Genomic DNA, 14,826 nt, shown 5'->3' on the forward strand with positions numbered 1-14,826 from the left:
CAAGGGTCAAGAATACAGCTGGATGGATTAACCTTTCCAGACACCTTGTCTACATCCTCAGGCCGCATCAATTGAAATTTATCCCATAAAACTGAACCAGATGGTGCTCTAGACGCCCCTGCAGGAACTATATAAATAATGGTGCCAAGGTCAGAGTGAATGCAAGCAACTTTATCCTCAGTGTACCTAGCAAACCTGTCACAGCAGGCCTTCAAAGGTTCAAAGGTTCTCACAACACTTTGCAAGGGTTCAGATATAATAACCCTTTAACCATGCAAAAAAGCTCTGCTGGGCGACTGCCTAAGGATGCCATGGAGGTGGAAAAGTAAAATCACTTCATCACCCTCACTTGCCACAAAGTAAGCATGATAATCCCCTTCATGGATCACTGCCTTGTTGTGGCGAAGGGGCTTGCGTAACTCAGTGAAGCCATAAGCTATGCCGTGCAGGGCCACCCAAGATGGACAGGTCATGGCAGAGAGTTCTGACAAAATGTGGTCCACTGGAGAAGGAAATGGCAACCCACTCCAGTATTCTTGCCAAGAAAACCCCATGGAACGTATCACAAGGCTAAAAGATATGACGCCGGAAGATGAGCCCCTCAGGTCGGACGGTGTCCAATATGCTACTGGGGAAGAGCAGAGGGTATTTCCAAGTAGCGCCAGAAAGAGTGAAGCGGCTGGGCCAAACCCGAAAGGACACTCAGCTGTGGATGTGTCTGGTGGTGAAAAGAAAATCCGATGCTGTAAAGAACAATATTGTTTAGGAACCTGGAATGTCAGATCAATGAATCAAGGTAAGCTGGAGGTGGTCAAACATGAGATGGCAAGATTGAACATCGACATCTTGGGAATCAGTGAACTAAAATGGACAGGCATGGGCGAATTTAATTCAGGTGACCATCATATCTACTATTGTGGGCAAGAATCCCTTAGAAGAAATGGAGTAGCACTCATAGTCAACAAAAGGGTGGGAAAAGCAGTACTGGGGTACAATCTTAAAAATGATAGAATGATCTCAGTACGAATCCAAGGCAAACCATTCAACATCACAGTAATTCAAGTCTATGCCCCAACCACTGAGGCCGAAGAAGCTGAAGACCTATGAAGACCTACAACACCTTCTAGAACTAATACCAAAAAAAGATGTCCTCTTCATCATAGGGGATTGGAATGCTAAAGTAGGGAGTCAAGAAATCACTGGGATAACAGGCAGGCTTGGCCTTGGTGTACAAAATGAAGCAGGACAAAAGCTAATAGAGTTTTGCCAAGAGAACATGCTGATCATAGCAAACACTCTTTTTCAACAGCACAAGAGGTGACTCTACACATGGACGTCACCAGATGGTCAATATCGAAATCAGATTGATTATGTCCTTTGCAGCCAAAGATGGAGAAGCTCCATACAGTCAGTAAAAACAAGACCTGGAGCTGACTGTGGCTCAGATCATGAGCTGCTTCTTGAAAAAATTCGGCTTAAATTGAAGAACGTCGGGAAAACCACTAAACCATTCAGGTATGACCTAAATCATATCCCTGATGAATATACAGTGGAGGTGAGGAATAGATTTCAGGGATTAGACCTGATAGACAGAGTGCCTGAGGAACTATGGACGGAGGTCCATAACATTGTTCAGGAGGCAGCAACAAAATCCATCCCAAAGAAAAAGAAATGCAAGAAAGCAAAGTGGCTGTCTGATGAGGCTTTACAAGTAGCTCACGAAAGAAGGGAAGCAAAAAGCAAGGGAGAAAGGGGAAGATATACCCAACTGAATGCAGAGTTCCAGAGAATAGCAAGGAGAGACAAGAAGGTCTTCTTAAATGAACAATGCAAAGAAATCGAGGAAAACAACAGAATGGGAAAGACTAGAGATCTCTTCAAGAAAATTGGAGATCTCAAGGGAACGTTTTGTGCAAAGACGGGCATGATAAAGGACAAAGAAGGCAGGGACCTAACAGAAGCAGATGAGATTAAGAAGAGGTGGCAAGAATACACAGAAGAACTATACAGGAAAGATCTGAATGTCCCTGATAGCCATGATAGTGCGGTCACTGAACTTGAGCCGGACATCCTAGAGAGTGAAGTTAAGTGGGCCTTAGGAAGCATTAGTAACAACAAAGCTAGCGGAGATGACAGTATTCCAGCCGAGCTATTTAAAATCCTAAAAGATGATGCTGTTAAAGTGCTGCATTCAATATGCCAACAAATCTGGAACACTCCACAGTGGCCACAAGACTGGAAAAGGTCAGTTTACATTCCAATTCCAAAGAAGGGCAACGCCAAAGAGTGTTCAAACTACCGCACCATTGCGCTCATTTCACATGCCAGCAAGGTGATGCTCAAAATCCTACAAGCTAGGCTTCAGCAGTATGCGAACCGAGAACTACCGGAAGTACAAGCTGGGTTTCGAAGAGGCAGAGGAACTAGAGATCAAATCGCCAACATCCGCTGCATCATGGAGAAAGCAAGAGAATTCCAGAAAAACGTCTATTTCTGCTTCATTGACTACGCTAAAGCCTTTGATTGTGTGGATCACAACAAACTGTGGCAAATTCTTAAAGTGATGGGAGTACCAGACCACCTTACCTGTCTCCTGAGAAACCTGTACGAGGGTCAAGAAGCAACAGTCAGAACCAGACATGGAACAACCGATTGGTTCAAAATTGGGAAAGGAGTACGACAAGGCTGCATATTGTCACCCTGCTTATTTAACTTGTATGCAGAGTACATCATGAGAAATGCCAGGTTGGATGAATCAGAGGTCGGAATTAAGATTGCTGGGAGAATTATCAACAACCTCCGATATGCAGACGATACCACCCTAATGGCAGAAAGTGAAGAGGATCTCAAGAGCCTCTTGTTGAGGGTGAAAGAGGAGAGTGCAAAAGCTGGTTTGAAACTCAACATTAAAAAAACGAAGATCATGGCATCTGGCCCCATCACTTCCTGGCATATAGAAGGGGAAGAAATGGAAGCAGTGACAGATTTTACTTTCTTGGGCTCCAAGATCACCGCAGACGGTGACTGTAGCCATGAAATTAAAAGACGCTTGCTCCTTGGGAGGAAAGCTATGGCCAACCTAGACAGCATAGTAAGAAGCAGAGACATCACCTTGCCGACAAAGGTCCGTCTAATCAAAGCTATGGTTTTCCCAGTAGTAATGTATGGCTGTGAGAGCTGGACTATAAGGAAGGCTGAGTGCCGAAGAATTGATGCTTTCGAACTGTGGTGCTGGAGAAGACTCTTACGAGTCCCCTGGACTGCAAGGAGGTCAAATCAGTTCATCCTAAAGGAAATCAACCCTGAGTGCTCATTGGAAGGACAGATAATGAAGCTGAAGCTCCAATATTTTGGCCACCTAATGCGAAGAGAAAACTCCCTGGAAAAGACCCTGATGCTGGGAAAGACTGAAGACAAAAGGAGAAGGGGACGACAGAGGATGAGATGGCTAGATAGCATCATGGATGCAATGAATATGAACTTGAGCACGCTCCGGGAGAGAGCGCAGGACAGGAAGGCCTGGAGTGCTATGGTCCATGGGGTCACGAAGAGTCGGACACGACTGAACGACTGAACAACAACAACAAAGCATGATAATATGCTCTTACTTGTGTCTGATGGTACTCACTCTGAGACATGTGCCATTTGTGTTCTCATTATCACCCAGCTTGTTTCATAATCTCCCAGCTCTCTACCAGGGAGCTGGCTGGGCCCTATAATGCTCTACAAGGACTCTTGGGAGCAACCAAGTCAAAAGCCCTAGCCATCTCACTACGTCATGGTGAAACCAGGGCTCCAACAGGAGCACCAGCCATGTCCATCAGAAAACCTCCTTGAGCATTCAGCAATCCACTGGGGAAAAAAACCCCTAAGTCTTCAAGAGCAGGCCAATTTAATGGGCCCACCACCCCGGGCAGAGGGGGAAAGCCACCATCAATCTAAATTTCCCCAGGAAGTGGTTTGACCATGACAACAGGGTGAAAGAGCCCCCCCTTCTGATTGGTTGCGAATATCAGACCAAGAATGTGCCCTGCAATATGTGTTGGGCCGATGACATACTGAGACAGCCCCATGCCATGGTATCACAGCAATGAAGTCCCAATTAGGCCTTCCTAAGAGTCCTGGGGTTTTCCAGCACAACACCCAAGACCATCCCAAGCAAGGGGACTGATGTGCAGTGGCATGGCTAGTACATCAGCAGAATCTCAGCACCAGGTACAAACAGTTAAACCCAGCACTCAACTAAACTGGTCTCCTGGTAAGGGAGATGGAAACCTTATAAATGATAGTGACACCCACTCTCCAGCCCTCTAGCCGAAGCTGGTGCTGCACCACATACCCAGGTGGACAAAGTTCATCACCATGATTTAATTTATATGCCACTTTTCCACAAAAAGTGCTCAAAGCGGCTAACAAAACAGCAATAAAACAACAAAAAAGCATAGCAATACATCATTATAATAGGACCTCATTACAATCATAAACAACTCATGTCACTGATACGAACATAACGACATTTCAGATTAATTATAAAATAGGCAAAATCAAACATTGCAACACAATATCCATTATTATCTTTCAGTAGTGTGTAAACCAGAGCCCAATAAACTAAATATTTCCTATGCATTAAGACTTAATAAACACTACGAACTGCAATAGCTATGACAGAAAAACAAAGCTCAGAAAATAGCAGACGCAAAAATGGTGGCATTCACCGAACTGGTTTACGGTGAGCACTGGGGAATTCACAAAACTTGTGCGTGGCTTGAGCGCAGTTTTGGGGGGATGTGAGCAGGAGCGCTGCTTCAGTGAGTGCCTAAAGAACCTGAACTAGGTTGAGTTCTTACATCTCTACTCCCAGCCAACCACACTTCCTGCATTCTTAGCTGCATTGGAGAGCCTTTGCCCCTGCTGTCTTTCCCCACTGTTCCAGCTGACTGACCATCCCTCCACCCTCTAACCACCTCTCCATCCAACCTCTAACCATCCCCTTGGACTGCTTTTTCCAATGCCATCGGTGGAGAGAGACCAAAAACAGTCTGAGGAGTCTTTCTTGAGACATGTATTGGACATGTTTTAATGTGGCAATGCTTCTTAGAAGGGTGACACCACTGCTGGAAGGGGTGTGATGTGTGAGAGAGAAACAGAATGAATGGATGAATGGGCGTGTTCATGAGTGAACTGATAGATGTATGGGTTGGCTTCAGCCCACCCCCCACCCCCACTGACATGCAACCCCTGACTATTAGCCTCAAAGGAACTTGGTCTACTGGAGTTCCCCATCCCAGGTCGAAACAGAAAGAACTGAACAAGTTTTATGATCAGTGGGGTGACACATTTTATTCTATTTTTCAGCTGGGCTGCTGGAATCCTGTCACTGGTCTCAACGGGTCATTAACAGACAGAAGGCTGGAGAACAACATGCGTGGTGTGGTTCTTCGTGTAGTGACAGTGCTGGTAAGCAGAATTAGATTGTTGTCCTTTTAAATTAAAAATTATCCTTTACTCGGGTTTCTCTTGCTTTCCATGAATGGTTTATTGACTAACAACAGCTGAATAATATTTTGAAGGGGAAAAAACAAAAGAAAATACTGTAATGTTATACTACAGTTTAACCCAAAGAAAGCTGTTGCACCATCAGGCTCATGTTTATCTGTACTGGATTGATGAAAACCCTTCCCACCACCACCATCCAACACACACACACACACACACACGTTATTTATTTTACTAGTAGAGTTAAATTATAGCATGGGAATTAAATGCATTATTTTGCTTCTCCCATAGCCTTGTGCTAAGTTATGTGAGCCATGTGTATTAACTCAAAAGGGCAAAGCAAAGTAGACCTGTGAGCACAAGCTCTAAATGATGCATAAGAGGCAGCCATTCACCAATTACTGTGGCAAATTGATTGCACTTTCATGAGAATTACTGCACTTGGGAAATATTAACGTTTATCTTAGGGCGAATTACGTTAGTTCAGTGAAACAATTGCTACTCCCTCATTGCCCCTTCAGCCACATTTTGCTTTTGTCTTTCTGGCCTTTTTGCATCACATCCTGGGCGCAAAACAAGGCCTGCAAAGTTGGCAATGATTATTATTGTAGTAGACTGGTAAAAGTATTAAGTGCTGTACACAGATTAAAAACCAGGCACAGAGTTATGGCCAAAAGGAGAAAACACAGAAAGAAAAAGGATATGGGGTCAGAAAAGGAAAACAAGCAAACACATGCACTAATTCTTAAAGTTACCTAGTAGTTCTTAGAATGACCAGCTGAATGGAAACAATCCAGGGAGAAGAGGAGCCAAATAGCTCAGCTGATTGCTCAGCTGAACTGAAAGACTGGGCTCTAGAGCAGCCAGGGTAATGGCAGCTAAAAATAAAGACGACAGTGGAGGAAGAGGAGGAGCAAATGGCACCTGGAGAGCCAGTGTGGTGTAGTGACTAGAGTGTTGGACTGGGAGCTGGGATATCCAGGTTCTAGTCCCCACTCGGCCATGGAAACTCACTGGGTGACTTTGGGCCAGTCACAGACTCTCAGTCCAACCCACCTCACAGGGTTGTTGTTGTGAAGATAAAATGGAGGATTATGTACACCAGCTTGGGTTCCTTAAGGAGGAAAAAGGCGGAATATAAATGTTATGAATGAATGAATGGTCAGCTAAGCCAATGGAGTGGGCCCAAATGAAGTGCATGAAGCCTTGAGCGTCAGAGGTGAAGCCAGCAGAGATGGGGACATTAGGGGTGGACCCATAATCCTGCCTACAGTTCCCTACTTCAGCCAGTATCCCTGGTGGTCTACTTGTGACCCCCAGCAGCAACCCATTTTACCTTTCTATACTATCTGTTTTGTATGAGAGAATTCTGCTTTTCCCCTCTATATCAAATTAAACTAGAGTGAGAAACTGCAAAGTGACAAAGCAGTATTTATAGTTTTGTGTGTTCAAGCTAATTTGATGTTCATCAAAGTAAGATCACAGCAGCAGTAGCTGGCCTTTGGACTTTGTTCAATACAGATTGAAAATGGATTCAACATAATATCCCTGTGATGAAAATGCTCAGTGAATGTTTCCTATCAAAAGAAATTCAAATTAGTTTCTCATCATCTTTTTCCCCGCTCCTAGAATTTCATCCCTATTTTATCATTTCAGTTAACTTGCCAGGGTGCATTCTTCTGGCAAACAATTATATTATGAATATTTAGCAATTTTGATACTTGTGGGCATAGGAGAATGACATACACCATTACTCATGCCAGTTTAGGCTGGCATGATCCGAGAGAGAGAGAGAGAGAGAGAGAGAGAGAGGTAAAGTTCAGAAATGTACACCCAGGAAATTCCTCCAGCATAATCAACAGGGCACAGTCTGAAGGCACATGAGGCAGCCACTGTGCTGAAGCTAAGCAGGTCTGGGTCTGGTCAGTGCTTGGAGGGGAGACCACCTGGGAACCATATGTAGCAACCTTGAGTTCCACAATGGAAGAAAGGTGGGATATAAATGTAATAAATCAATACAAATAAAAAATAAATCAACATACAGAGAGAGAGAGAGAAGGAACTAGCTGACATTTGCACCCCAAAACAGCTTTTGTTTTGTGGGTGTTCTTAATTTAGAAGACAATGAAAACACATTTCAGCTTATTAAAAAAAACACACACATGTACCACGTATTTTGAATGTGCCTTTAGGCACATTCACTTGTTGTGCAGCATTTTTTATGAGCCAAGCATGGATTGAGATAACCAGTTCTTCCCCCATCTGGTTCTTCTTCCCAATCCCAGTGCAGTAGGATTCTACAAGCTACATCTGATGAAAGTGATCCAACATACTGCATATGCTAGGGATGTACGGATTTTGTTAAATCTGTTCCGTCCATGTTTTGTGGACTGTCAGGCGTCTTTTGTTCCATCATCCATTCATTGGCAGAATCAGTTTTTGTTTTTGTTTTACCAGCATTTCATTCTACTTGTGCTAATTTGCAGTAGTGCTAATTCACACTTGAACACTAGTGAAATAATGAGCACTTGTGCTAATGTGAATTAGCACAGATCCCCACCCCCCCACCCCAAGTGAAAAACTGGTCCATAAGTCCCACAGAATCCACATGATTTGGAAAGAGCCGGTCCACTGTGGAATCCACAGGCTGGATCCATAGAAATCTGAACCCTTGTGAATTCATTGTGGATTGCTCTGACATCGCTGGCACACCCCGGGGTTATTCTGTTTAAAGCAACTACCATTGCTAGATGGCAGTGCAGTAGGAGTGTCAAGCAAAACAGCAGAGAACTGAGCAGAAAGGGACCAGGACTGGAAATTACTTACACTTCATTCATTCATTACATGTATATCCTGTCTTTCTTCCATCATGGAACTCAAGGTGGTATACATGGGTTCCCAGGCAGTCTTCAATCCAGGTGCTGACCAGATCCAGACCTGCTTAGCTTCAGCAAGGTTGCTGCATCATGTGCCTTCAGGCCAAAGTCCTGGGACCAAGTTAGTTGTGGAATAATCTCAGGTGTTGCAATGCCTCCTCCACCCCTTAGAGAATGGAGGAGAGAAAGCTTGAGGTGCCAGGAAGGGAGCTCTCAGAATGGAGATGGGTCTACACTACCCACTACCTTCCCTTTGGTGTCTGCTGCATCAGGGGAAACTGGGACCCCACATGTTAACCAGGAAGTGGTAGAGATTTGGAGACAAGCCTGCTGAAGGAACAGGGTATAAATCACAGTAGCTGCATCCACGCTCTCAGCCTTCAAAGAACAGGCACCATCCCCTGGAGAAGACCTGCCAGCCCTGAAACCTATATGGGTTTATCCCTATATGGCTTATACCTATATGGGCTTATGGTCCCTACTCTTACTTCATTCCGCAAGGGAATCAAGACATGTCTTTTTAACGTGGCTTTTTAAATTGTTATGTTTTTTAAGGTTGTTTATTATGTGTTAATTTGATGATGGTTTTTATTTTCTGAACCTTTTGCAAACCACTTTGGTTAGCTTTAGAAAGGTGGTATACAAATACAAGAAATGAAAGAAATAATATGTTCTGCCATTTGCCAAGCATGTAGTGCCACTCTGGCTTCTTTCGTGCTGCCACGAGTGTTCGTATCAGAAGAACTGGAGTATTACTCCTCCAAAATTGGGAGTATGGGTCTTACTCTCTGATACCCTGCTCACTTGTGATTGTGGCATGAATACCACCCCACACAGAAAAAAACAAAGGAGGATAAAACACAATGGAAATTTGAGATTGACAAATGAGAGTCTCTGCCTTTTAGTGTATTATCATCCACTTATGTGTCCACAAAGTTAAGCTACGTATGTACCATGGGAGTACTGTGTATTGGCCCCAGGAGCATAGCCAAGTCATTTGTAGTGTTAGAGGGCCCTACAGATCCATAATGCTTGCTCAAGTTCATTATTGGTGCAATTCCCTTGCTAGTAAGCCTCTGAGCATGTGAAGATGATTCAAAGGGCTGATAAAAGGCTTCTCAGCACATTCCTTACTAATGAGGAAAAAGCCTTATCAGGCCATGCCTGAGAAGTGAAGCTTGTTTACAGGTGGCTGTGCTTGAGAACCAAACGCTTCTAGCTTATGCTGGGAATGAACACTAGGGGTGCTTGCTAGTGTCGTGCTGCCTCATGGCTAACATGTATGGTATAAGACCCATTGTACCCAATGGCTCGTGGTTCAGAGAAGCTGTCTGATCCAACCACTGGGTCCGCCTGTGTGCTGTAAGTTACCCAATAAAGTACACCCTGTAAGTAAACCTTTGAGTCTGATTTATCACTAACTTGGCACCTCTAAATTAAGAGTTCGAAGCCTACGGCCGGGGCAATACATACCGCTCTTGCAGTTCCTATTAACTTTGATGACATTACACATTTAGGACTTGGTCTGGGGGGTGGGAGGAACACCCAAGGGTCTGCTTTCATGATTAGAGATGACTCATTCCACTAAAATAGAACATTTATTTAGCCCAGGAATGAAAATTCACATGTCATCATTGCTTATCCTCTCAAAAAGATCTAACTTGCCTTAGGAAGAGGGCCCTAGCTGTCACTTGTTACTAATTTTCGCTTGCTAAAATAGTGCCTTTTGTTGGCTTAAATCTCTTAGTTGTCATAATGGATAATGAAGGTGGTGATGAGCAAAATGTTATCTCATGGGGCAGGGTGGGGGTGGAAATCCATGTATATACAGTACCATTCAGAGCTGGGTGACACCAAGTCAGTATATATAGGATGCCACCTGTCTTTCAAGAAATGGGGAAAATATAAGCCTGAGCTAAAAGTATGTATCCAATCCAGTTGTAATTTCCATGTGTGCGCGAACACAGGAAACTACCTTATACGGAATCAGGCCATTGGCCCATCTAGTCCAGCATTGTCAACACTGACTAGGGATGCTGGAGAAATTTGAGATGGACTAAAGTGAGCTTGGATTTCTAAACATCCAACCTGTGAAATCTGTTGCAGACCAAGCTCCTTAGGCCACATGGAGTCCATGGACTTTTGGATCTTTCTTTTACTTTCCCAACATTTATGTGTATTTATTTGTAGGAAAATACGCAAGTTTCTGCCATGAGTGGTAAACAGACGTGGGGAAAAGTTGAATGGAATGGGGGAAATCCTATGCCCACTAGAAAGCATCTAGGGGACATAGGATTTTTTTGGTTTCCTGGCTCTGAGCTCAGAGCCAGGACACCACGCTCCCTGCCCCCTTCCCCTCATAGCCCGAGTGGAGAGAAGACCAGCAGCTGCCTCTCCACACCTGCAGAGACAGGGAGAAGGGGGCATTCCCGGGGGAGGGGAGGGGAGGGGAGGGGAGGGGAGGGGAAGAGGCCAGGGCAGAGGCTGGGGCTGCAGTCCTGCGATGTTTCCTGTGGCTGCCCAGCCTCCTTCCCCCCACCTCCCTGAAATCGCCCATCTAACTAAAATGCAGAAAGGGAGGCATGAGGTGTTTATCCCTCTCTGCATAGGATACCCATAAGCCTCTGAGTTCGAGGGCTTATGAGTACCCAGGGCTCAGCCCATAAGACTGCGCCCCAAGGCTGTTTCAGTGTTCCAATCCAAGAAGCAACAACCCTTGAGAGGATGTTCAAATTTCCAGTTAGAATTCTCAAACAGATTGATTTTGATGGGATTATTTGGGTATGGTTCCTGCCTCCTGTTAAAAAGGCAATTAGCAGAGAAAAACGAAAAGCCAAAACAGAATGAGTATTTACCAGTCCCACATGTACACAAGGCTATCTTTAGAACAAAAGGAGACCACACTTTCCTTTAGTGAAGTAAGAAAAACAGTTTTACTCACAAGTATTCTTGCACATACAAATGCAGGCACAGCATAGGGTTTCAAGAGGAGTTTGTTCAGTCCATTTTGTGTTCCTTTACACAGGCAGGAGAGAGCAAGCCATGTGCTCCCAGCAATGGTGGAGGTCAGAGAGAGAAAGGATGGGAAGGCAGGGAGGGGCAGGGAGGGGCAGGGAGCCACACTATAGGCTATAGAGATCCTAAGGCTAGCTATGCCCAAAATTCCCATGCATTAACTAACTGCCCCTTCCAGTAACTTGCAGATGAGGTTGCAATATTCCCAACAGATTTAACTAACACTCCCTCTGAGCCTTTTCAATCTAAAAAATCTTCACATTGAAGAAGGTGGAGGGAGTAACATCTAGCAGAGGGCTTCCATGAAGGCAGAAGAGATCCCCACACTCCTTGATTGCATGGAGTAACATTTGCAGCCATGGATCACGGGGCTTGTTGTCCCATGATCCCAGATCTCAGCCACAACCTTCAGCCGGTTAGGGGCTTAGAAGCCCCATGTCCCCTGGCTGCAAATGTTGTGTTCTGCATATCAGTTGCAACCAAGAAAGGATGAGAGCCCTCTGCTGCCTATTACCTCCTTCCCTTTTCCACCAAGGGAAGGATGTTGTGGGATAGGGAATGGGAATAATGGACACCTGAGGTATGGTGAAAGAGGGTTGTGACGTGAGCCCTATCTCAAGTTAGGCTAAGAACAAAAGGGGCTTTACTATACGTGAGTTTGGGCTGCCTTATTCAAAAGGGAGAGTTTGCATTTTAATTGTCCCCCACTTGAATACTTGCCCCATCTGTAGCTGTGCTGGCAATTTCAAAGAGCTCTACAGTTCTCCAACAGTCAATGATTCAGGGCTACAGTGCTAAGAAAGCAGCTTCATCAGTGAGTGCAAGAATGTCCAAAATGCAAGAGTTGGGATTTTTTGCCCCAACGTGCAAGTGAACTGATGCACATTGGGGCAAAATATCCCAATGTCAAGTATAATCTGATGGGATCTGAGCTAGCGGTGACTGACCAAGAAAGAGATTTTGGAGTTGTGCTGGACAGCTCCATGGAAATGTCAACCCAGTCTGCTGTCGCTGTGAAAAAGGCAAACTCCATGTTAGGCATAATTAGGAAGGGAATTGAGAATAAACTGCCAATATTATACTGCCTTTATACAGATCTATGGTGTGTCCACACTTGGAATATTGTGAACAGTTCTGGTCATCACACCTAAAAAAGGGTTATTGTAGAGCTGGACAAAATACAGGAAAGGGCAACTAAAATGATCATGGGGCTGGAGCATGTCCCCTGTGAGAGAAGGTTACAACAGCTGGGATTGTTTAGCTTGGAAAAAAAGGAGGGTAAGGGGAGATATGAGATAGGTATACAAAATTATGTATAGGGAGAATGTAGATAGGGATAATTTTTTCTCCCTTTCTCATAATACAAGAACCCGGGGTCATCCCATGAAGCATTTTCCAACTCCCAGCATTCCCCAGCCTTAAAAAATGCATGAGGAGGTTGTGAGGCCATGTGGTTTAGTCCCACCTCTTCCCACTGTTGCGCATCCTGCCACTCATCCCAGCAACTGTGCTCAGCATGCATGTGAAAGGGCCCTATGTGTGCACCAACAGAAAGCTCCTTCATGGAAAGGGGATCCTGATGGGCTCAGATCTCCATCACATGGAGATCTCCATCTGGACAGCTGCTCCTTGCACTCACTGAGCATGTGGCTGGCAGTGGTTGTGGCATCAATGGCAGGGGGTGTGGTCACTGAATATGACCTCACTCTCCTCATCACATTAGGGGTGTTCATCTGAATACTTCCGTTAAAACAAAGAAGTTCATGCATGCTCAAAATGGATGAAAACTTCTTTTCTGATTCTACATTCCAGCCCTTTTTGGCAGCCTGTTGCTTTTGAAATTATGCGTACTCAGTTCTTTTGATTAACAGCCCCCATCCTTCATATATTTCCAAGCCTCCTTCTCTTTTGCACTGTCCCTCGGGACATTCCTTTTGGATTTGGCACCTTTGGCTATTTTTGAAATCACTGAGAGCTGAGTTAGGATGTATTGTGGAACTTCAGTTGACAAAAGGAGATGGCAAGTAAGGATGGGCAAATTTATCAGTTTCGCTTGCTCCCACATTCAAATGTTGTTGCTCTTTCCACCCCGTTTCTGAAAAAAATGTGCCTATTTTGCTAAGTTCTTACCCCCAAAAAAGAATGAAATAAAATTCTTACCCATCCCTAATGGCAAGGCAGAGAAATTTCCACTTTGCTTTCTGTTGCTTTCTCTTACTTACACCTTCCTCAGAAGAAAAGGCACAGACAACCATTTCCTAGCAGAAACCTCTGAAGTTTTTTTTTCCCTCCTGAATGCTGGTAATTTACAGCACCCCTGATAAATGGGCTCATTTTATTGCTGGATGAATAAAATCATCATGAGGATTGATGCATGACAGAAGCACTTGGCTATTTGCTATTCTTTCTAGTCACACCAGACCTTGGATTGGAAGCTGTCACTAAATATGAAATATGCTTCATGAGATTCCTGGGAGGCAGTCATTTTTAATTTAAAACAGATAACATGCAGTAAGTAATATGGGATTTGAAATGGCTGGCACTTCTAAAAATAATACCGCAGGTAATCCAGTATCTAAACAGAACTAATTGCTTCCAGGGCAGTGGCTAGCCACAGTTAACAAACTTTTCTGAAGCCATTTTACAGGTTGACAAGTCACTCATGAATAGTCTCCCTTTTTTGTATATGTCATGAACTCTCAGGGGCTTCTAGGTTTGAACTAGTGCACAGGACTTGAAATACAGGGGGACAGTGGGGGCCCACTGCCTGTCCTGCCCTCTCTCAAAATACTAGATCCCAAAGGGGTAATCCCATGAAGTGGGAGATTCAAGACAAGTAAAAGGAAGTGCTTCTTCACACAGCACATGAAACTATGGAATTCGCTACCACAAGACAGAGTGATAGCCTCCAGTTTGGATGGCTCTAAAAGGCTATTGGACAAATTCCTGGAGGAGAAGGCTATCAGTGGCTACTACTCCTGATGGCTATATTCTACCTCCAGTATCTGAGGCAGTATGCCTATGTAGACCAGTTGCTGGAAAACATGGGTGGGGAGGGTGCTGTTGTGCTCATGTCCTGCTTGTGGGTTTCCCTTGGGCAGCCACTTTGTGAACAGAATGCTGGACTGGATGGAGCCATGGTCTGATCCAGCAGGGCTCTTCTTATGTTCTTATGCCCCTGCTGGAGGAATCCTCTTCAGATGAAGAGCTAGAGCTCCCAGAAACAAACTTCACTGAGGAGCAGCCCATGCCAGGAGACAGAGAGGCAAACCAGCAGTAGTCTGGGCTGTCCGGGGAGATGGTCATGGGTCTACCCCTGCAAGAGGAGGGGAGCTCCACCTCTGAGATAGAGGCTGAATGACCAACTAGCCCCCAAGAGTGGTGATATCTCAAAAGGCAGGCCTGTACTTCCTACAGTAACAATCGCCATAAGAAGAAG

At 44.7% G+C, this 14,826-nt stretch overlaps 1 protein-coding gene across 1 annotated transcript in view; it reads left to right on the forward strand.

Annotated features, from left to right (window-relative positions):
- Positions 1–14,826, forward strand: part of GRID2 (glutamate ionotropic receptor delta type subunit 2) — a 1,421,890-nt gene that overhangs the window by 1,098,266 nt on the left and 308,798 nt on the right. The window contains exon 9 of the mRNA XM_084855634.1: positions 5,356–5,457. Coding sequence (XP_084711760.1) covers positions 5,356–5,457 — 102 coding nt within the window. The remainder of the gene's footprint in view (positions 1–5,355; positions 5,458–14,826) is intronic.

Source organism: Heloderma suspectum, chromosome 5 (genome assembly GCF_057233095.1).
Source record: "Heloderma suspectum isolate Gila_16-S chromosome 5, 16-S_ref, whole genome shotgun sequence".
Lineage (NCBI taxonomy): Eukaryota > Metazoa > Chordata > Lepidosauria > Squamata > Helodermatidae > Heloderma > Heloderma suspectum.